At 35.6% G+C, this 23,638-nt stretch overlaps 1 protein-coding gene across 1 annotated transcript in view; it reads right to left on the bottom strand.

The window, feature by feature from the left end:
* LOC121150871 (fibroblast activation protein alpha) overlaps positions 1–23,638 on the bottom strand; it is a 65,643-nt gene that overhangs the window by 11,884 nt on the left and 30,121 nt on the right. Inside the window, exons 12-20 of the mRNA XM_040972042.1 lie at positions 21,701–21,745; positions 18,068–18,172; positions 17,899–17,969; positions 16,128–16,181; positions 14,921–15,045; positions 10,749–10,796; positions 5,097–5,195; positions 4,563–4,632; positions 3,641–3,835 (exon numbers count right to left, since the gene is read on the bottom strand). Coding sequence (XP_040827976.1) covers positions 3,641–3,835; positions 4,563–4,632; positions 5,097–5,195; positions 10,749–10,796; positions 14,921–15,045; positions 16,128–16,181; positions 17,899–17,969; positions 18,068–18,172; positions 21,701–21,745 — 812 coding nt within the window. The remainder of the gene's footprint in view (positions 1–3,640; positions 3,836–4,562; positions 4,633–5,096; positions 5,196–10,748; positions 10,797–14,920; positions 15,046–16,127; positions 16,182–17,898; positions 17,970–18,067; positions 18,173–21,700; positions 21,746–23,638) is intronic.

Consider the following 23,638-nt stretch of genomic DNA (forward strand, 5'->3'; position numbering starts at 1 on the left):
TCAGTTCTTTGGAAGAACAGAATGATTTTTCATTCGTTGAGTAATGGAGTTTCTTACAGGGATTTCACGGCAATTGCATTGATTCAACATGCATGTTTCCGATGCATAGAGGAGTTGGGCAAGTGCCCGGGACAAACAGATGGAAAGAGGCCCCGTTAGTCACAGCTTACCCGACACTGATTCTGAAGGACACTGAGGAGCGTACAGGGAAGAAATTCAGTAGCAAATGAAAAATCGCTACCTGTGTGGATGCTACTCAGGGCAAAGCCCAGAAAATGTGCAGCCAATTGTGACCACCACACAGACTTCCATCAACATAAAAAACCATTAAAGAATGAAAGGTTAATTTTCTTGTTAAAGAAAAATAATCTTGCTGCTGGTATTTGAAGACAGTTCTGAGCCATAAAATCAGTCGCGATTTTATGATCTCCCAGAAGCTAGCAATCATACTGCCTTGCATCTGGGGTAAAAAGCAAATAACAGGTGATGCATGGGAACAGGAAATGCTTAACAGCTCCCTTCCTCGGGTTATTCTGAAAGGATGACATTTACAGGAAATGATAGTGCAATAGTTAACATGGAAATGAAACATTAACACTTAATGTGGCAGGACTAGGTTAAAGGTTAGCTAGATAATTTGAGCACTTTGAAACCCACAAATCTCTATAAAATTCACTTCCAAAGTCTGCAGAGTTTCCAAGAGGGTGATCAGAAATGCTGCTGATAATGCAGCTAAATCAACAACCTGGTAGTGATTTGTGAGAATGATATTTTTCAAATCTCAGAAACTGGATTGAATTTCACATTTTTTAATCCCATAAAAACGGCTCTAGACCAAGGGCAGTTGGAATGCTAAGGATCAGTTATTAACCTGTTTTGAAATGTGCTCCTTGATAACAGCTAGAAGAGTACAATGGAGAATTTTTTCCATTGAACGCCAAGTGATGTAAAATTTGAAAATTGTGGGTATGGCATAAATGCCATGGGTATTCCAGATGAACTAAGTTGGCCTTACTAGTATGGAGGAGTTATGGTTCTCACATACGCACTGTATGTTGAAAGCTCTAAAGAAAGCAAAATTGCTTCACTTGTGTTTGTATCCTCACAAAATATTTGAAGTTAGGAGTTTGAATTGCTTAGTTTTCCATTGTTTAAATCTATTTGCTGGTTTCAACTAGTACTTAGGATTGTGCCTAAACATTTTTGAGTGTACTTTTTGAAAAATGAAATCAAAAGCTAGTATGTATTTTCCAGGATCATTTTCAAGACCTCTCATTCAAGATTTCTATTAGTAAACAGAAAATTTAACTAGTCTATATTTTATAAGATATTCAGAGGGCACATTGAATAGTCTGGGGAGAAATTTAAGAGTTATGACAATCCTGACTCATCAATTCAGGCATTTGGTGGGTACAGTCCCTGAAATACTTGGAATCATGGGATTGCATTACACCAGGATTAACACTGTGATTCTGTCATTTTCATCCTTGGTTTTCTCAAGGCCCTGAGTTCTGAGGCCTCTTTTTCATATATGCATAATCATAACTTCAAGGAAAACCAAAGCCTTCCAGAGCCATATCCATGGCTGCTTCCAGCCTTCCCACAGGTCACTCAGCTGCCCTGTGTCCACTGGGTGTTTACCCAGAGTTCCATCTAGGGGAAATGCTGTCCTTTCAGGGTATAGATGTTATATTCACCTTTTTTAGGTTATGAGAGCATTAAAGCAAAGATTATAATTTTCACAATTTCATACACAGTTTAGCACACTAATATGCATTAATATTTGATAAATTTTTGATGCTGAATGAGTAAACAAATGAAAATGCATGAGCATGTACTTGATTTATAGCAGGAAGACTTTCTTTTGTTTTCATCCTAAAATGGTTCAGAGAAGATGAATAGTTCCAGGTACCACCTCTGGTCTATCTTCAGCTCTAAGTGCCAATATAAATTGATGCCCTTGCGACAATTAACAGAGTAAAATGTCTGGTTTTGTGTCTTATATGTTTTAATGTAGAAGAAGTTTTATTAAGGTCTGTACACATCATTCAGGTTTAACATTTCATCCCTCCCAAAGCTCATTAATGTTTTTTCTTCTCATGTTTTAATGCTTCACTTCTGATGGCTTACAAATAAATTTGCGGGATATGCTGATGAAATAATGATGTTGATGTTTCTAAGCATTGGCAAAACAAACTACTATTTAGCTCAACCAACTTTTGAAATTAAAAATGATTAATAATTTTCATCTCTTTGCTATCATACAGTTTTGGAATTATATATCCTTGGTGTTCATTGTATGATTTAACCACAGAAAATTGTGACCCAAAGTATCAAAAAATTACTAAGAAATTCAAACTGAAATACTGACAACTGTATTTATATTCTATTTGAGGCACATGTAGTCTTTCTATAAGACACTGATGTCTCTTTGATCTTTCTCTGTTGGACAAATGATGTCTCCAAACAAATTAATAACTTGCATCTGCATGTATTTACACTACATATTGCATATATATATGTTACAAATTACATATATGTTACACATTACATACATGTATAGGAAACAGGAAGTTGATGATGGCTATAGATTTTAGGGTTATTTATTAACAAGCAGAGTCAAGATGAGCTTTGATAACTTTATACTTTTAGAAGTAATTAGTTATGAGTGTGAACTCTGTTTCTATTAGAGATAAAAATGCAGAACAGTGTTGTGTCTGCAGAGTTCCTGCCTGTTAAATACAATGTTGTTGTTGCACTGAAATCAGTATTAATTAATGAGATTAAGGTAGCAAATGAAATATATTAATGCTCTTTTCTGTGAAATAGTGTTTGACCTTCAGTTGTCATGCATGCATGTGCATCCAAAGACCAAGTGCTCAATTATCATGTTAGTGTACAAATTTATAAACTACTGTTTCTAACTTCACTTACACTGAAATTACAGAAATCTGACAATTATAAAAAAATAAACAGAAAAAAACCCTGCCTACTTTTTCCAAAGAAGCAGCAATTTTGTTGATTATAGTCATTTTTGTTTTAGGAAGAGAAGATGAATCCCTAAGCTGTGGCTGAAAACATAGATGGGAAGAAAAAAATAAGACCATTAATCTGAATTTCTTCTATATGTTTTCATGAAATAATATGATTTTGATAAGTGAAAACAGGCAGTTTTACGTTAGTAAAACTAAACTTGACACCAAGTTTGAGCACAAATGCATGTTAAACACCTAATAATATGTATTGCTGATGAAATCTTGGGCCGTTTCTGAACTTTTGAGATAAAGCCAACATGGTTTGAACAAATTCAAGTGCTTGTTTTTCTGAAGATTATTGCTAAAGGGATACAATCTTTTTCTAAAAATTGTGGGTCATGATAATTCATGAAAGGATGTAAGTGTGACTGATGCATCGAGATGTTTTTTGTCATTTAGCACTATAGGTAAACTATAAATAATTTTCTACAAGTGTATTATTACTCCTCATAGTAAGTTTCCATATTTGCAAGCATATTCCTTTAAATTAGACAAATTTAAGAAAATACACAAAAAGAATTAAGTTGATAAGAACACAGAATTGCAAGGGTGATTGCATGACCTTTTCTGAGAGCTGACATCTGTCAGACTGAGAAGAGACTCACCTGACAGCTGTAATCTGGTCCTCCACTTCATAAACACCCAGCTTTCGATATACTGCATACAGGAGTTTGTCACCTTGGAAAGCTGTGCCTCGACCATCCACCAAGGCAATAACCATCCCTTCCTTACTTGCAAGATAAGATATCCAGTTAACAGCAAATACAGACCTTACACTCTGGCTGCAGGGACCACCGTACCTAAATTTAAAAAATGAAAGAATGTTTGATTGATTTATAAAGCTCAACTTCTCTTTCTGGCCTAGAATTGTCTCTAGAAATTCCCAGTACAATTATATGATAAAATATCTGTGACAATGGCATTAGAATTGGCTCAGGATCAAGAGCCAAACAGGCTTTTCCCAGAGGTTTGCTATAAGGAAGTTGTTTTGGGACACAGCCTCTCCTATTCCCCAAAACGGATACATCTAGGGTTGGCATTTCAAGGAATATGTGTGGGTTTTTCGTCATTTCTGCCACCTGCCACTTGCTAAAAGCAGACATAAGATATACTAAAAAAATGCATGGTGTTTTAAGCAAATTGTGTGTAGGTCAGCACTGATTTTGGGTGTGATACCACTAAATGTATTCCATTCCTTTATTTCATTTCTAACTCAATTACATAAGACATTAAGATGATTTACAATATTTTTTTGGCTGCAATTTCTCTCTCTCAAAGGTATTCTGACACATTCGGCAAATTGCCATATAAAGGAAACTCAGTACAGCAAATGAAAGCAAGTCCATCTAAAATCTCAAATTTCCTCAATCTATTTTAAATAGCCATATTTTATTTACTCTGATTAGTTGAGGAATATATAAAAACAGCATCAATAGGGACTGTTACCAAGGAAAATGGTTCATTCAATTTCCTAAATGTGTATTTCATTCAACATATTATTTTTACACCAAAGAAAACATTACATACACTTGAATTAGCAAGGGATACTTCTTCGATCTGTCAAACTGTGGAGGAAGGATCATCTTGTACCATAGAGCTTTGAAAACAAACACACAAAAAAGGAGAGCGATTTTCATTCCACCGTACTCATAGCATAAGTCATTTCTCTTAATAACAGTATACAACATAAAATCAATTCACAACTAATCAACTGTAAGAACTGTAAATATGCTCGAGTGTATCTTGTTCGATATTTTTATGTCTGATTTATGAATGATCAGAAATCTTGAATTACTGTTTGCTTTAGAAGCATACATTCTAAAATTAAAATTGGATAAGCTCTACTTTAAAATGTCAGTGTTCAAAAGGAGCTATAAGAAGTATAAGATCAACCATACTCACAAACATACGAAAAATATTTACACAAATCAAATATTATTACAATAACATGATACACCAAAGAGTATGTACTGTAATATGTATGCATGCTATAACTCTTTTCAAAAGCAAGGAAGTACTCAACTTCCTATTTATAAACAAGAAGTTTTAAAAATGTCTCACTAATCTCATCCACTTCAAGTTTCTTAATTTCCTCTTTAGGCAGGTGGATATCTTTCAAAGCATTTTCCAATTCCTTGTTTTCTTCCAGGATTTTAATTTCTAAAAGAAAATAAATAATGATAATAAAATGCTTATTTTTACCAATATAAATTTCTTTCTCAATGTCCCTTTACTATTAATATGGATGAAATTTTGTAAAATTTGCTTAGGAAGGTTTATATTCACAAATATATTTTAATTCAGCCCTAAAAACAGATACAACCTTATGAAGGACATCATTTTCAATCACTGTCTTCTAAACTCATCCTTATGTCACTGAAACACGTTCTGAGGAGTGTCACAGAACTAACGCTGCTTATTCAATCACACGTTCCAACCCTCAACAGTTTTTTTTTTTCAACTTAAAGCTCTAATCTGTGTAGGACACATTTCTTTTAATAATCCAGCAACAAAAAAAGTAATGGAAATAAATTACATGTTGCAGAACTCTTAGATCAAAACTCTCAGGTCAATAACTACCTATTTGGACAATTTAAAAGAATTTAGTACAAGCCAAATATAATTTCTGTGATTATTCCATTTCATTATTTTCTCTTTTCTTATTATAGTTGTTAATAAATGGTATTTTGTAACTGAAATACAGCATATTTTCAAATGCATTCTTTAAAATTCTCTTTGTAAAACATTTTAACCAGAAATTGTGCTTTCTTTCTTATACCTGTAAAATGTATTTTAAAGCTATTGTTTACAGTTGAAACCAGTTATGTTTCATGCTTGATTCTTGAATATGAAAAAAATCTATTGATATTTTAAGTGCCGTAGTTTGTGATTCATACCAATAGTTTCAAGCAATAGAGGGCTTTCTGTAAGGTTTATTTTGAACCTGGATTAACACCAAAATCGTCTAGAGAAAAGCTATTCTTTCATTTAGTATGTGGCATTTGTAAATTTGGTTTTTAAGAGAGTATCACAATAACTTGTCAGGTTAAGGCAACTGCTACAGAGTACCTCCCATGGGATTCTTGTTTTTAAAACCCTTTTGAAAAAGTGGTCCTGGATGATAAGGAGCTACAGACTTGGAACTACACAAAGTTTGTCAAGCCATTTTTCTTGTTACTCTGCATGCCCTAATGAATTTTGCTACAACACACTATATTTAATCTCATTGTAAGTTGAGTTGTTTTGGGGTTTGATTTGTATATGTTAAATAGTAAATTTTACTTGACTCTTAAACATTAAAACAAAAAGAGAGAGAGAGAAAGAGAGAGAGAATACAATTCTAAGTAATTTGAGACAACACTTGATTGCCCTTGTGTGTGTTCTGGATACGACACTGTCACAGATACGGGAAATCCTGTACAAATCAGACAAATGGCTGATGGACTAGTTCTTATTTTTATTGCTTTTTATTGATGGATTATTTTTAATATTATAGCATTTAAAGGATAGTTGAGATAATATATAGGTGTGATCAGGTTGTCACAGCTTGGAACTCCCCCCTTATGTTCTTAGCCATTCAACATTTCTGATTCATGACTAAATGCAATGCTAAATTTAATTTGGGAATGTAATACTTCTTCAATGCAAAGTTCCATTTTTTATGGAAACAAGTAGCCATCTTTGCACCTTGTAGAATACAAATGAAACAGCTCCAGGCTTTGGAAACAGTAAGTGTTGGCCATGGAACTTCCTGATGGGATATTGTAGTAAAGGCTTAGGACATGGCAGTGGCAGTCCAGCGCAGAGTGTGCGCTTTCCTTACTGTATTCACAATACCCTCCACACTGTGTAGCTAGTGGTTGGCATGCAGTCCATGTTCTATGTGTATTTATCATCCCTGTTATGATGTAATTAAGATGTAAGAAGTGGATTTTATCTTTATTCTTTGAATCTATTAAAATATTATAATGCTCAGTAACTGAATTACATGAAGAATATGTGGAAATTTGAATTGATGTCATTCAATCGATCTATTAATTTTATTAGACAACTGCCATTGCTGAAAGAAAAAAGTCTTAGATTGGACCCTTAATATCAAGTGCCAGTGCTTTAAGATTTTAGATTTCTACCGGAGCTATCATTTTCAAATGACCTGTCCCTTCTTTGCAGGACTGGCATCATGGCTCAAAAAGTTAATCCTGCACCTTCAAGAACCAGCATCCCATATTGGCACTAGTTCATGTCCCAGCTACTCCACTTCAAAGCAGTCTCCCTTTTATGGCCTGGGAAACAATGAAGAATAACGCAAAGCCTTCAGACACTGCACTCATGAGGCAGACCCAGAAGAAGATCCTGGCTTGTAGCTTTCCGTTAATTCTGCTCTGGTCATTGTGACCATTTGTAGAATGAACCAGTGTATTGAAGATCTTTCCTTCTTTGTCTCTACTTCTCCCTGCAAACCTGTCTTTTGAATAAAAATAAGTTTCTTTAAAAAAAAATAAACACCTTTTAAAAAGGCTATTGCTTTGTATTCCAAAATGTCTATAATCACAATTACACAAACAATTTCTTCATTCTCTCTGGTCATAATGTGAAAGTTGAATCCCTCACTTGTCCCTGAACTCTTGCCATTCCCAAATTCTCAAGTACCTCCTTACTTCCCCCCATCTTCAGCCCTTTTGTCTTCTAATTTCTTCCATACTCAAGTGCTTTTAATTTCTCAGAAATAAAATTGAAAATCTGTCAACCCCTTCCAGCCATCATTCTATCTCTTCAAGTTTCATCTCCAACCATTGGCAGACCTACTTAATTTCTTTTTTGTTTTTTTTATACTTTTGAACACTTAACATCAAACAGCCTTCCATCTCCACAATTCTACTGCAACCTCTCTGATCAACATAATGCCAAACTTTCTTACATAAAGATAATTTAGAGTCAGCTGTGCAGTCTTCCAGAGAATTCGAACATTTCCTCTAGATCTTCTCCTCCCCTGTCTTCCATGAAATCATAATCTCAGGATCTTCTCTCCTCTTCTACTCCCTCTAGCTCCTTTATGGACCATTTTTCTGCCTTTTTCTCAAGTGTGGATGTTCCACACACTGTGGTTCTAGGTTTATTTTTTACTAACTCAGTCAACCCTACTTTTAATCACTTTGCTGATATCAACCATTTCCAAAGTCTTAGTCACAATGCATTCGATAAGGTGATAGCCTTTTTACTGTCATCTTCAGTACAAACGGATCCTCAGACATCATCTTGTGAAACTATGTCCCTCTTAGTCCAGATCCACTTAAATAACTGAAGTGAAATTCATCATTATTTGTCAAGACAGAGCAGTATTATCAATTCATTTTACCAAACTAACCATCTAAACAGCTTTAATCTCTACTCCTATGCTGAGTGTCAGGTTGATGTGATCATCATTAGGGCACAGTGCCCTAATTTAAAAAGCTCAGTGTAAACACTCTCCCCAATATGTCTTTATGGTTTCTATTTTTCCTGTCTTAGAACTTTTCATCATTTAACCTACATAACAACCCAGTCATGCATTTGCATCATTCAATGTCTATAGTCTCCTCGAGAGCAATACAAGGATTAAAGTGATATCCGTAATTCACACAATTAGTATCTGGCACAAACTCTGGCTTAATGTGTCAAGTGAACTAGAATCTCCATAGAGAGGTTGTGAATCTGTATTTATAATAAATTATTGGAAGAATTTCATAATTATGTTTTTAGAACTATGTTCTAGAAAAATTGTAAGTTGTATTGCATAACTAAATCTACCAATACATATGGTGTATTTGAGAACGACATAAACACTATTTTGTAAGTATTACATGAAGTATTGAAGCTTTGAAAGCAACAAGAGATTGGTATCTGTCAGGAACATAACAAGATTATTATGACATTAAAATTTCATAGGTAAGAAAAGGGAGCTTTTTAAAATTTTGCAGTATGATAAGAGGGGAATTATGTATCTATGTTTAGTACCATTAAAACAAATACAGTTGACTTTGAAACTAGTATTAATATAAAGCTTCTACTAAATGTTGAAATGAGCTAGATTAAGATATATGACTTGCTATTCTTAAAAATATTTCATCATTAAACAGTTTTTTTTTTTAGGAAAAATAAAGACCTTTAAAATGAAACTAAATTCACAGCTACATTATTACAATGCTTGTCCTGAGTGGAGCTCTGAATTGACTGCTTTTCTTCCTGACTTTATTTTCACCTATATATGAGCCATTGAGCTGACAGCCAAGCTAATCCCAAAGCAGTCTTCTGACTTGTCACCAAAGTGTTCAGGGACAATCACAGGCATTATTAGTGCTGAAGAAAGTGGCATCTGCTTGTCCTTCATTGTCTCTGGTCTCCAACAACTCCAATCTTATGATGTTGCTTAATAGTAAATCAAAATATAATGGAGAACCAGCAGGAAGAGAAGCTGAGCAATTACACACTTGGATAACTCTGTTGAGAGCAAAAATGGTCATCTTTGAACTGTGAATGATTTTGAACCAATATCACAAATCCAGGATAGAGGACTGTCTTGATAGCAGTTGAAAATGAAAAGAGCCTCGGAATTTCAGGGCTTTCATATGTGGCAACAATGTGATGTAGCTGCTAAAATTAAAAAAAAAAAAAGCCTAGGATGATAGTCACCTTCTGCTCTGAGTGGAGCTGGAAAACTTTCTAGAATTTGTCTCTGTGATCTCATAAAACAACAAAACAACAGCAGCATCCCCCCCCCCCCCGCCAAATTTTCCCTACAAAACAGGAACTATCTTTTAGGAGGGAGATTTAATTGAATATGATAATTTTCATTATAATTCTGATTTTCTCTAATTTTTAAAAAGCTTTGTTTAGGGCTCAGCACTATGGCTCGTGGCTAAATCCTTGCCTAGCATGTGCTGGGATCCCATATGGGCGCCGGTTCTAGTCCCATCTGCTCCACTTCCCATCCAGACCTCCACTTGCGGCCTAGGAAAGCAGTAGAGGATAACCCAAAGCTTTGGGACCCTGCACCAGTATGGAATTAATGAAAGAAGCTCCTGGCTTCAAACTGTTTCAGCTTGGGCCAATGGTGCTACTTGGGGAGTGAACCAGTTGATGAAAGATCTTCTGCTCTGTATCTCATTTTCTATCTGTAAGTCTGCCTTTCCAATAAAAGCAAATCAATCTTTGGGAAAAAAATGTTTATTTTAAAGTCAGAGTTAAGCAGAGGGAATGGAATGGACAAAGCTCTTCCGTCTGCTGCAGTTAGGAACCTCTTCCCGGTCTTCCATGTGGGCACAGGTGACAAAACACTGGGACCATTCTCTGCTGCTTTCTGGGGTACATTACCAAGGGGCTGGATTGGAAGTTGAGCACACAGGATGCTAGTTGCTGTCCATCTGGGATGCCGGCACTGCAATTTTACATGCTATTACACAGATCAGTCCCTTTTCTGCTTTTAAAAACTGATTGGGGAAGATAGAATTAATCTCCAAAATTAATATAACTCAGTGGTTGGTTGGTTCTTACTGCAAATAATTATTACAATTCATGTGATCAGCATTGACTCAAATAACCATTCTAATCTGTGTAACAATAAGCTATGTGATAAGAGATGTCACTGCAGTTCCCCTTGTTGGTGTGGAGACACTGTTGTGAATTATAGTGAGATCAGAATGTCTTCCAATAAGACAGCAGCAAGCAAAAGCCTACCTTGATCAGTGCGGCCATCATGAAGGGTGGAAATGGGCAGACCAGGGCCTGTGGACAGGATAAAGAAAACATACGTCAGAATTAAAGTAACAGCAAAGACTGCTGGTAGGATTTATGATCAGTGCCAAGTCCAAGAGTGCTTTTTTAATTCTATAGCTGTTTTTCCCATGGAGAAGTAAAATCACACTTCAATGTATATTGAACAACAAATGAAACTAAAGTCCAATCAAGGAATAGATGTTGAGAGCAGAATTGCCTGCACTCTTCTACCACAAGAGACTTGAAGGGATAAGATCTAGTTGTACACCAAGGAACCCTATTAATTATAGTGATGGTTGCCTTCTGAAAAGGAAAACGCCATGTTCTTTTGAGCCAGTCTTAACTATGCCTTTCTTTTTTTTTTTAAAGATTTACTTTTATTATTTTTTCATTGGAAAGGCAGATATACAGAGAGGAGAGACAGAGAGGAAGATCTTCCATCCGATGTTTCACTCCCCAAGTGAGCGCAACAGTCGATGCTATGCCGATCCGAAGCCAGGAGCCTTTTCCGGGTCTCCCACACGGGTGCAGGGTCCCAAAGCTTTGGGCCGTCCTTGACTGCTTTCCCAGGCCACAGGCAGGGAGCTGGAAGGGAAGCGGGGCTGCCGGGATTAGAACCGGCACCTATATGGGATCCCGGGCGTGCTAGGCGAGGACCTTAACCACTTGCGCCACCGCGCAGGGCCAACTATGCCTTTCTTATCAAGCAGCCTTTATCAGTACGTAGAATATATTTTAAAGCTGAACTTGGGTTCATTGTTTATCTTGTTTTTAGTGGGTAAAATCCATTTTTCCTTCTTATTTAAGAAATCAATACATGCAGAAACATATTCACATAGAATATAGTTTCTTTTCAAATACGCTGTGCCAGTCAAAGAAATAGGCCAGAAGGGAGATTTGACACCAGAAAATTATGAGTGAGGATGGGTGGCTTTGAGTGGGTTTTAGTGCCCTCACAAGGAAACCCTAGATAACTCTTCTGGATGCTCTAACACTGGATGGCCTGAAGAGTGGCCTGCACCAGGTCAATAGCAGGATTTGATGATTCAGCAGGGAAGCCACTGGATGTGGCCTGGAACAAGAGTTATCTTCAGAAGGGCTGTTGGCCCACCAGCAGTCTTAGGAGCTGCAGGAGTGAGTCTATTCTGAAGATAGATGGCTATGTCTGACAGAGCCTGTCTACTATGTATCCCAGTGTGGAATTCTGCCTCCCTGTGTGTGAGCTGACCATTTTGAATAAGATCTACAATCACAAAACACTAAATATCAGACACTATAGAATCAGTAATGCTCAGAAATTAATTTTAAAAGAAAAATCTGCTCCAGTAGCCCATGAATGATGGCCAACTGAGAAGGGTGACTTCAGTATAGAAATGCATAGGCCACCACTGCTGCTTGTTTCCTTCTGTGCAGAGAGAACATTGGGAGAGGCCCATCCTTGACCCCACACAAAGTCAGAAAAGGGATGACAATTCTGATGAGTTCTGACAAGCCCCGGTATGAACAGCTCCTTCTGTCATCATTCTGCCAGCAAAGGACATGATGCTGATCTGCTCCACAGTGCTACACGAGTGATAGTGTCAGACCACATGGTGGAAGCCTGTGACTATCCATTGATATCCATATTTTTTTGTGAGTCATTGTAATTCAGGTGCGCAAGTTTAGCAAACCACACACCCTGGCCACATTTTCTAAGCAGTCTTTTTAAGTAATATAGCTGATTTTTATGTCCTGCCTGAATCCTCAGGATAACTTAAGAATAGATAATAAATGCTCAAAAAAAAAAAATAGAATCTCCTCCAAAACAAAGAGTTCTTGTTTGAAATATCAGAATCTTAGAGAACGTAGTCGCAGAAATTTTCATTTTAGTCAGTATTTCTTTAACATGATCAAAAGGGACAAGGATACACATTGCATTTTTGGACAAAATGTAAGGAAACAGGTGTGAATCTAAATCTTGAAATGATGATCAATATCCATCCTGTAGGTTTTCATGGGTGCACAGTTTGATTAATGAAAACTTGCATATCTTTTCTACCTAAGAATAAGACAAACTAAGGGCTGATTTCACCCAGTATCCTAAGGATGTGTTCTAATCATTAACTGTCTAGTATTTCTACTTTGCCTTGCTCTTGTTCCATGAGCCTTGTTAATATGCTTTTGTCCTTTTTAATCCTGTCATTTGGGACATACCATCCCTCTAGAGTTTGATGTTACATAATGAGGCTTTACTCTTAGTCCTAAAGGGAAAGATTTCAAGGTTTTTCCTATGATGGCGCAGTGACTCATTTTACTGGAGCTTCAAAAACACCAGACGATGTGATGCTTCCCACACAGTATATTTTTTGCTAAATGGGAAATTACCATACTGCCGAGAAAGAGTGAGTGGTGGAAAGTCAGGCGACTCAAGTTCTAGAAAGGACTCTTCCACCAACTTTTTATGAGTTTAGTCTTTGATTCCAAATCTCTTCAGGGGGCACTTAGGCTAAAGTAATATTAAGAGGAAAACATGGTGTAAAATGTAGTAGAATATTTTCCTGAAATGTTAAAGCAGCACACAGATACAGAATGCATGTAAGTGTAGTGTCGCTGAAGTCTTTATCAGTAAATGATTTGCATAGAACAAGCTTTTTGGTGGACTTTGCCAAAGAGAGCGAGGCTTTGACATTCCCTGACACCAATGTTTATTCCATAACATAGAATGTCTTTAATGTATCATTCTTGGTCTGGTGAACACAAAGATGAAAAGAAGTAAGATAAGCAAATGACTCAATATGGTAGTGCAAAAATGCTATGTGCCTGGCATGTAAGCTTTCAGTGTATGTTGCATAAATACTTGACTTGGGTTGGAAAATGTTGCGTACAACTCGAGAGGGACATTTAATGTATACCTTTAAATGCCTTGACTACAATCAGCACATATGGTCATGAACAACAAATTTCTTGACATTTCAAAGATTACACTGGCCAAACATTTTATGAAAGTGTTATTTCAAGCTGATGTGCCATCTTGAAGGGAGCATGGGGTTAAAAAGCTTGCTCATATTCACATACTCAGTGAGCTCTGCTTTAGGTTCTAGGGCCAACTGCCTGAACCAAAAAAGTAGCACATCTGGATGGCCTTCAATAGAATTCCCCTTTGGGGGAACTGAGTACAGGTTCTAACTACTAAAAGGTTCCACTTGTTCTTTTGTCCAACCCATTCCCATCACTAGATGGGGAGCTGATAACAAAAATAAGAGGGGAGCATGTATTTTGCACAGTCTCCACAGTAGACCTCCAATCTGATGATTAAATGGAAGGAAAGTACGGAGTTGGAGAATTAGAGATATTCAAAGTCAGTTTCTGAAATGCCTGGATTGCATACCAAGGACTTAATATAGTTCATCAATTTATAGTGATCTATTAACCTGTTTTAGTGCTTGCTGCATGTTCAAGATGAAATCTTGTGCCTAAAGTACTCAAATAGAAATAGTCTTTATTTGAACATGTAGTGTAAAGTATCAATAAGTCTCCTATATGTTTTAATTCCTATCATTTTAAAATATATTAGTGAATTATAATGTTTTTCAAATATGGAGAGTGACAAAAAATAATTTTCTATCTGCACTAAAACTACAGTTCGAAGAGTGATTATTCTTCCAGAAGAGGGAAATCTCAGGATTCTAGGCCAACATTCTTCCCCTGGCTGTAGAAGTTTGACATTTCACTGGGCAAATGGGGCCAAAGTCCAGCTTCTACGCAGGAGAGAAATCTTATTTTTATGATATAGTTGGAGTGCTGTTGAAACTGGCTGGTAGATTACATTTGCATGTAACGTCATGGTCCTGTGGAACGTAATGGTTAACAGCACAGGAGGCAGAGGAAACAGACCTTTGCTTCTATCATCATTGATGCTTATCAGTAGCATGGACCTTTGGCAAGTTATACTCAGTTTTCTCAGTTACAAAACAGTGGGGATAGTAATATCTCCCTTTCCTTTTTTAAAATACAAATATTAGATTAGGTATGATTCTCACATACAGCATGTGCTCAATAACCAACCTATAGCTAAGAGCTTATCAGACAGCCGTGCCAAGGATGAGAACAACGGACATGGAGCTGTTAGTGCTTAAGTTAGATCCATCACCTACCATAGCAGATGAGTGCATAGTACTTGGCGTAGTCGCTGAAACTTGCTGTGTAATATTGGCACCTTTCTCTCCTAAGATGGCAAGTAACACACTTCTTGCTTGGAGGATAGCTTCCAATGCTAATTCTAGAGGCAAATGAAAATAAAACTAAGCCGAAATTTTTTAGATTGTATTTATCAGAATGTACTACTCTAGGCATTAATTTACATATTAACATCAAACCCACAGTGTTTTCTGTAATTTAAAGTAAAGGGGAATTACAGCATTTTGACGTAATTTGATTTTTAATCCATTCTTGCCTGCATAGCAACAAATCTTAAAGGAGAAATCCTCTGTGGCTTTCTTGGGGCAGGATAAATATTTTACATCTTTGGTGGGAATGAGACAGGTGTTTTTCATAATCATTAATCTCTTACATTTGACAAAGTGGTTGGAAATGCATAGCCCTTCACCTTCCCATCTCTCTTTTTTTTCCAATCTAATAGCAAAACATGCAAGGGTGTCTAGCAACAGCACCAGGAAAGGGATCCCTTGTTCTTCTATCTTGCAAAGTAAATTAATAGTAAGCAAACTGGATGTAAGAATCCACAGTTCCAAGTATCTTTTTTTTTTCTTGCAGAAAATTTGGGCTTATGGAGACTCAGCTTGAGAATACTGCTGCCTGGACACTGCCTTGAGAATGTCCACTGGGGACACTGCCTTGGGCAGCAGGTAGACAGTGGTGCATCTGGGCCCAGGAAGCATTCTCTCTAGCAAAGAGATTTATCGTGACCTGTGAGGGAGCAGAGCAGTATGACAAAGGGATTATTTCCTCTGCTGTGATTAGTATTCTTATTCATTTTTCAATGTGATTTTGGAAATGTTTTAGAGGCAGCCAATGTTTCTCACATACATAAATGCCCTCAATGACTCTCAAGTTTTCCTGAAGTGCTTAGTATCATAAAAACACCATTTGCTAGTTTTATCACCATTAGAATCTTTTATTGTATTCCTAAGAAAACAAATACTTGGAGTTTACCAACATCTTGAAAGTGTATATTTTTTATACTGAAGTAGTATACAATATTCTATGAATATCTCATCTTAATGGATCATTTTATTACATTTCAACTTGTAGAAATATTTTACATTTCCTGAGAAGCATGACATGTTTGATTTAAATATCTATCTCTCTATGTAAAAGGCATAATGAATTGGCATAGAATACCTGTAGATATTTCTTCTCCCAGGGTAACCTTCGAATTCATTGCTAGAATAAAACCTGAAAAGGTATTCAAAATTAGTCAGTAAGTATTATTACTTAAATTATAATAGAAATATCAGAATTAATGTTAGTATAGCAAGTAATATAGGAAAGTATTAATCTACTGAAAATTCTTATTGGCTTTTATGTACATAAACCTCTATTGTTAATAACCAGATTTTAAGCCATTTATTTTGACTTCCTAAATCACAGAGAAAGGCAAGATTATGTTTAGTATTTTAAAAGAATTTTGATATACTCTGATGTATTAATTATGAGCCATGATAAAACTAGTAGTTTTAATTAACATCCCATCTTTCCTTTTTTATGCTCATTACTAGTATACTTTGTTACTTGATTTTCTTATGATTCTGAATATATTTTTAATTTATTTTACAGAAACCCTGGCAGTAGATACATTACTTTAAATCAGAAAAACTCATGCATACTGGCTATCACATAAACCTACATGATGATCATTGCTAGCTCTGTTAACCTCACTTTTTCCTGAACAAGCTGGCCAGACCTCGATCTCCCACATGCTGTTATCTTCTCATTCTCTTTACTCTGAACATTCTCAAAATTGGTGGAGAGAGAGAAAGGGAACAGTACTATATTCAACTGTTTCATTTCTCCAATCCCAGTGTCGCGACCGCTGGTGCTGGACTGGGCCAAAGTCCAGAGGTAGGAATTCAATTTAAGTCTCCTGTTCAGGCAACAAAAATCCAACTACCTGAGTTATCACCATTGCCTTGCAAGGTCCACATTACTGTGAAGCTGGAATCAGGGATCAGACAAGGACTTGAACTTTACTGTGGGACGTGGGCATCCTAACTGGCCTTCTAATTGCTAGACTAATTGCCTGCAGTAACTGAAGCAATTTTAACGACTGCTTAGTAGACTATCCAAGTTCCTGGGCAACCATTCAAAGAATTCTGTAGACTGGCAAGAAGTTTCTCATAGTTTTTGTGCAGTGAGTTTGAATGAGCGATCTTCCCCTTTGCTCCTAGGATTCCAGTGAGTGACAAGTAAATTATGAGCACTAAGAGCCTAGATATGACTTCATTGGAAATGAGAAAAAGGAAGTATGTATATTTAACTAAAAAAAGTTGTATCATAAGTTACCCTTTTTAGACAGTATACAAGTTGGACTGAAAAGCAGAAAACTGGAAGAAACAAGTTTCATGTTGATGTTAAAGGAGCCTAAGGGTTTAATGGATTTTAGGTTTGAGTCCTCAACTGCCAGTAATTGTGGCTTCCAGCCAAATTAAACAAATTTTCTGAATGTCACTTTTATCATCTATAGAATTAAGATAATTCTTTTTCTTTTACAGTGTTGGGTACACAGTAACTTCTTGATAAATGATAGCTATCTCAGAAAATAATCTTACATAACAATGGATCTCTATTAAAAGGTGCTCCATAGAATTTTGAAATTTGTTCATTCCTACAAGTTCTGAAAAGTAAAGTTTTCATTAGATCCAGTTATTGCTTAATAATTTCAGACTTTTTATGTAATATTTTACCAATTATCTAAAGAAAAAGGACTGCCTACTAGATATTCTGAGATGGAATCAATGTTAATTATTAAACAATGTACATTTCAATTTAAATGCTGAATAAAACTGCAGAATAATAAGAAAGCTCAAGTAAAAGAGACAGTACAGTATTATTTTTGTGTCCACTGATGTTAATTACAACCTGAATGGTGTACTGTGCTTGGTGCAATACTTACAGTGAATCCTGTGTTACTTTAAATATATGTATGGCCTCCCACTTGCCACTTGTAATTTGAATAGCATTTTCCTATAAAAAGACAAACATTATGTTGTGTGAAACTGAGCATTATTTGAGCAACCTTGAGTGAATGATCTTTGAGGAGATAAATCTTGGAAGAAACATACCACAGTGTCTTTGATATAGTGAATATGTTTGTAACCATCCTTGTCGCTAAGTATTTTGTAGTATGAAATGGTATCATAGCTGAAAACTGGTGTGGAAACAAAGAACTGAAAGAAATGAACAGAGGTGATATTCAGAGGACAAACTGAACTAGGTTTGTACCTTTTTAAAACTGTACCTGGTCATACTAATGGGAATCAGATTGCCTTGCCTCCCCTGTTTTCTGCCATTCACAACTGGAATATCATTCTTTCTTCCGGACAGCTTTTCAATTGATTCTAACAAGCACTCTCAAATCCAATGCTGTGTGCTGTGACTACACACCCATGGGATTATGATGTTTAATTCGATTGAATTTCTATGTGCTAGGATTATATAGTTTGAAGCAGAGAGTTACAGTTAATAGAGAAGATAAAGTTCTGGTATTCTGTGGGAAACTCGGATGCTGGCATCATACTTTTAGACTTCAAAACAGCTGGAAAGAAAAGTTTTACGTATTTCACCACAAAAAAAAAAAAAAAAAACAATGACTGCTTGTAGTGATGACTGCTTGTAGTGGTAGGTATGGTAATCATCCTGATTTGATCATTACACAAGTTTTGAATCTATCGAAACTTCTCATTGAGCCCTATAAATATTTGCAGTTTTATGTCCATTAAAAAAGAGAATCCTCAGAAGCCAATACATACATGCTTCAGTTTTTTTTTTTTTTAAAGAATTCTAATACCATGATGTGGATAGTTTAACAGAAACCAACTTTAAAATGACATATTTGATGGAGTATGACTCTCATTTGGGCTTATGTTGGCTTCAGTTTTTTGTTTTTTTGTGTGTGTGAAAAATAAATCTTTCAAAAACAAAGCAAAACAAGAATACCTGAGTGGGAATTCCATTCCAATTTTCAACTTTATGAATGGAATTTCACAAACTCTGGCAAAAGCTCCGCTGTCATTTCAGAATAAAATTTTACCCTCCTAGCTAACTGGTGAATCTTTACTAGTAACTGCTTTATAATGTCTGCATTATCTTATTCATTAATACAGACAGTGGGTCACAGTAATTTGTTTTATTTCACACATGTATTTGCACTTAAGAAAATTTTACAAAGCTTTTGTTCTAATTTAAACTTAAAATTTTAGCGATTACCAAAAATAAAAATGTTAACAGGGCAGAGTGTTAAAAGATATTAGAGTCAGGCAAGCAGGAAGAATATTCCTCTAAGTAAACACTGTTATCTTCTCTTCTTTCCTTGCACACATTGAAGATAGCTGCTTCATAGGAACAGGTAACTTAGATGAAGTAAAGAGAGTGTGAAATATTTCCGCATTCACTTTGCCTGAGCTAGGCCCATAATGCATTCTGAGTTAAGTGCTTCTTCAGCAAATCACACCTGGACCGTAGATAAGCACTCATAGCTAGGTTACCCTCCTTTTTAACAAGTCTCTCATGCAGGTGTCTTTATCATGCTTAGATTGTCTGATAAATGAGTCATCGCTCAAGTGCAAAGCCATTTAAAATATTCTACTTTGAAGGAAAGATTATTTACCATGTTGTACCTTTTCATGGTTGTTAAAGTCTAAGGCTGATGCCTAACCTGAGTCCACAGTCAGGTAAAACAAGGACTTTCAGATATCAAATAGAAAATTCAATCCAGAAAAAAGCAGATTTTTGCCACCAACCTAAAAAAAGTGTAGTGCATTGCTTAATTATTTTTAAGGATGTATATATAATGTAAAGATGGCTTTGAAGTCTAAGTATTATTCCTTTAGTATGTGTCCTAATTTAAGGAAGAGCAATAAACATTGTTATTTTTATTATATCTTATTTATTAAATCTGCTGTTTTCATGATAAAAGTCAATTTACCTAAAGCAAATTTGTTGATATTTTTCTAATCATTCATGAAATCATTCATTCAATTTGTGTTTGCTTAGAATTTGCAATGCACCTTAAAAAATTATTGAGATATAACTGACCTCAAGATGCTTATAAATAAATTGTATGTATGTCCAAGATAATTTCTTTGAGAAGGCTGTTCAAGTCATTGATAACTTATTTGTAGAACTGTACTATTTATATTTTGTTATTCTCCAGTAAATCTACTTACATTATTTCAAGCAGAGCATGACTAAAGGGAATTCATAAGATTTCTTCCTTTCCCTTTTTCCTTTCTTTCCTTTCCTTTCTTTGCAATTTTGAGTGAATTACCAGGCTAATATTTCTCTTATATTTTCAGCTACTGATCTGGTAATCATGTTTCTGCAAGGTGGGCTTTTAATTAAGAACTTAGAGAAAGCAGAAAACACTTCCAACGCTAATACTGTCAATGTTTCCTGTAATGTTTAGAACAATGGCAAAAAAGTGAATACTTTTCCTCAGAAATACACTACTTCATCCATCAGAATATAATTTACATTTTCTGTGTATAACTTATAAAATAATAACCATTTCCTAATGTTTAAAATTGTGCGTTTTTAAAGGATTTATTCATTTTTCACTGGAAATGCAAGTTTTCAGAGAGGAGAGACAGAAAGAAAGATTTTCCATTCACTGGTTCACTCTCAAATTGCAGAAACATCTGGCCCTGAGCTAATCCAAAGTCAGTAGCCAGGAGCCTTTTCCAGGTGTAACTACATGGCACAGGGTCCCAAGGACTTGGTTATCCTCTGCTGTTTTCCTAGGCCATAAGCAGGGAGTTGGATGGGAAGTAGAGCAGTCGGAACACACTGCCTCCCATATGGGATGCTGGCCTTTGCAGGTAGTGGATTCGTTGATTGAGTCATTGGACTGGCTCCAAAACTGAAGTATATTTAATTGAAGAATGTGTCTAAATACAGTAACCTATAAGCCAAGAATCACTGCAGCCAGTGTTTTTCTAAGGTTTATCATCTTAACTTCTGAATTTTTTAATTTCAGAGAAATGCCTCTTCCATCTCCCACCACATACTAGTTGAATTTTAGCATGTTATTGATATATAGGTGGCAGCATTCAGATAACATTTACTTATTCTCTATCTTGTTTTGTTCTTTATTCATTATATAAGACACAACTGATACTCCCCAAAAACATGATTTTTACAATTAAACTCTCAGAAGTCTCTGAATAAAGCTATCAAAATGACCAGATGTAAGTTTCACAAACCATGAGAAATCCCATATTTTTCTATTTGCTACTAGATCTTTACTTAAAACTAAAATTAATATATGTGTATGAAATCCAGTTCCTGAAGGGAAGTTATCATTATGTTTTAGCAATGCCCGAAATGCTTACTTTTCCTAGATCCAAACGGCTAATAATTAAGCAGTTGTAGGAAACCAGCAATTATGCTTCCTTTGAAAGATATTTACTATACTAGTCTAAAATGTATTAATATTGCTTATGATGAAATCTGTGACCCAACTGAAAACCTAAGTGGGGTATGAATGTTACAATTTTTCCCCCAAGGAATTCTAACAGAATTTAAATTAAATTTTCTGGCACAAAAATCATGTAAACGAGCACTACATTAGTTTGCATTACCTTGATATTTCTATGAAAACAAATAGTGCCAGTTTGAATACATTTCAAATAGTCCTTTGAGAGCTGAGAATCTGTCCAGTTTCATTAGAATATAAGGAAAAGATAACAAAATCATACTCCACCAGCCCATCCTGTCCTGCTTTCTTCTACATGCTCTTGAGTCTAAAAGACAAAAGATCACATGGAACACAATTGTTAGGAGAGCATTCTTTTTCCATAAATATAATATGAATATTTAAAACCAGACTGCCAGGTGTATGTACTATTGCTAATCAATAACATCAATCTTGAATTTATGAGGACTATATTGAAATAGTATGTATCATTGCTTTTGCGCTAACAAGAGCCACTTAAGTGTTGGATCTTATTGCAAATATTTAATAATTCTAGTTAAATATTCCAGGATTTAACAATTTGGAATTATCAGAGCCAAAATACGTGGTCTGTGAGGGAAAAAAGAAACTTCTCCATTGAGTTTAGACCAGATTTCTGCTTTTCTTAGTTTTTTGCAGTCAGAGAAATGAGTAATTTTTACTGAATTTTATTTTGGTTTGAATTTTAGCATGATACAATTGACTATATAGAACAAATGTAAGGAATCCTAAAAGAGTGAATATGGTTTTCCAGGCAAATAACCCAAGAAAAAAAGACATTCATGTAGGACTGTCAGTGCAGATACTGGGCCAGCTTAGTAAGTCACAGGTTTTCATTAAGAAATGTGTGGAGGGAGACTGCCGGAAGGGTTAGAAGATGAGGGAAGTTGTACAGATATCAGAAAGAACTTGAACGTTTTCATATAGACAATCCTTTGAAAGTCTTCAAGTTAAACTTTGAAGACTACAATTGTGTGCATGATAGAATGTATTAGAAATGCCTAGGATGGAGAAAGCTGAGACCAACTGGAATGCTATTGTAATGTTGAAAAGACAATAACAGAGATGGACCATGCTGTTAATAATGAGGATGCAGCAGACTATGTGGTCAGAGGTAACGTCAGAAGTAAGTTTCAGAGTTATTGGTGTGTGATAACAGAAACTCCTGGTATAGATTAGTATCACAGCAAGAGAGTAAATAGAAAGCCTTGAATGAAGCAGCAGGATAATCAACAGACCATTTCCTCTTTTGCTGACGTGACAAGCAGGCTACATTTCCCCAGCTTCCCTTCCTGCTGATGTGGTTATGTGATACATTCTAGCCAATGCTGAGGGAGCAGAAATGACTCATGCTACTTCCAGTTGAAATTCATAAAATAATTCTTATACCTGGTCCTCCCATCTTTTCTTCAACCCACAGATGGATGCTAAAGTTCAAGTTAGTATTACTTTGAAACTATGTTGGAAGCCACTGGATGAAGTTGGCAGAACTACCACTAGTTGGGTAATGAATTTGGGAGCAGAGTTACTTCATCCTCCACCCTGCACTATGCACCCTTATGTGAACTCACTATGGAATGGTTCTGTGAATATGCAATACATTTGTACTTTGTTCACCTACTCAATTATTGGAGGCAGTTCTTATTATATGTGTTAGCCTGCCTTGCAAATAAATTAACCTGGAGAATGACAAAGAAGTAAGAAAAAAGAGAACCATGAGGGACAGTGCTGTCATAAAAGATAAGGGAATTACATATTTAAGAGCACAGTTTGGATTTTCTCAAATATAGGAAGACTAGTTTCTCAGAAAAAAAAATAGGTAAGAAAAGACTTGTAGAACTAGTAACAGCTTTTTGGATAATTATTTCAAGCCACAAAGTAAAAAAATAATTTTAATCAGTTTTTCAGGGGAAGAAGAATACAAAGGATGTTTCTTTCTTAACTATAGAGTTCTTAGTAAATTTCGCTAAGGTAGTTGTGTTAATAGTAACTATTTCCAGTTGCTTTTACTTGTTTATCCTGACTCCTAATATAGAAATATTGTAGCTCATTCAATTAACTTTGAACATTGTTTGTTTTTAATGTACACACTTGTCATTCAAGTGTAGTTGGGAAAGCTAACACTGTTATTCTTCAATCTGAAAATGAATATCATGTTTATATCATACTATTTTTAAACAGA

The sequence above is a fragment of the Ochotona curzoniae genome, unplaced genomic scaffold (genome assembly GCF_017591425.1).
Source record: "Ochotona curzoniae isolate NIBS_2020 unplaced genomic scaffold, NIBS_Ocur_1.0 contig_2210, whole genome shotgun sequence".
Lineage (NCBI taxonomy): Eukaryota > Metazoa > Chordata > Mammalia > Lagomorpha > Ochotonidae > Ochotona > Ochotona curzoniae.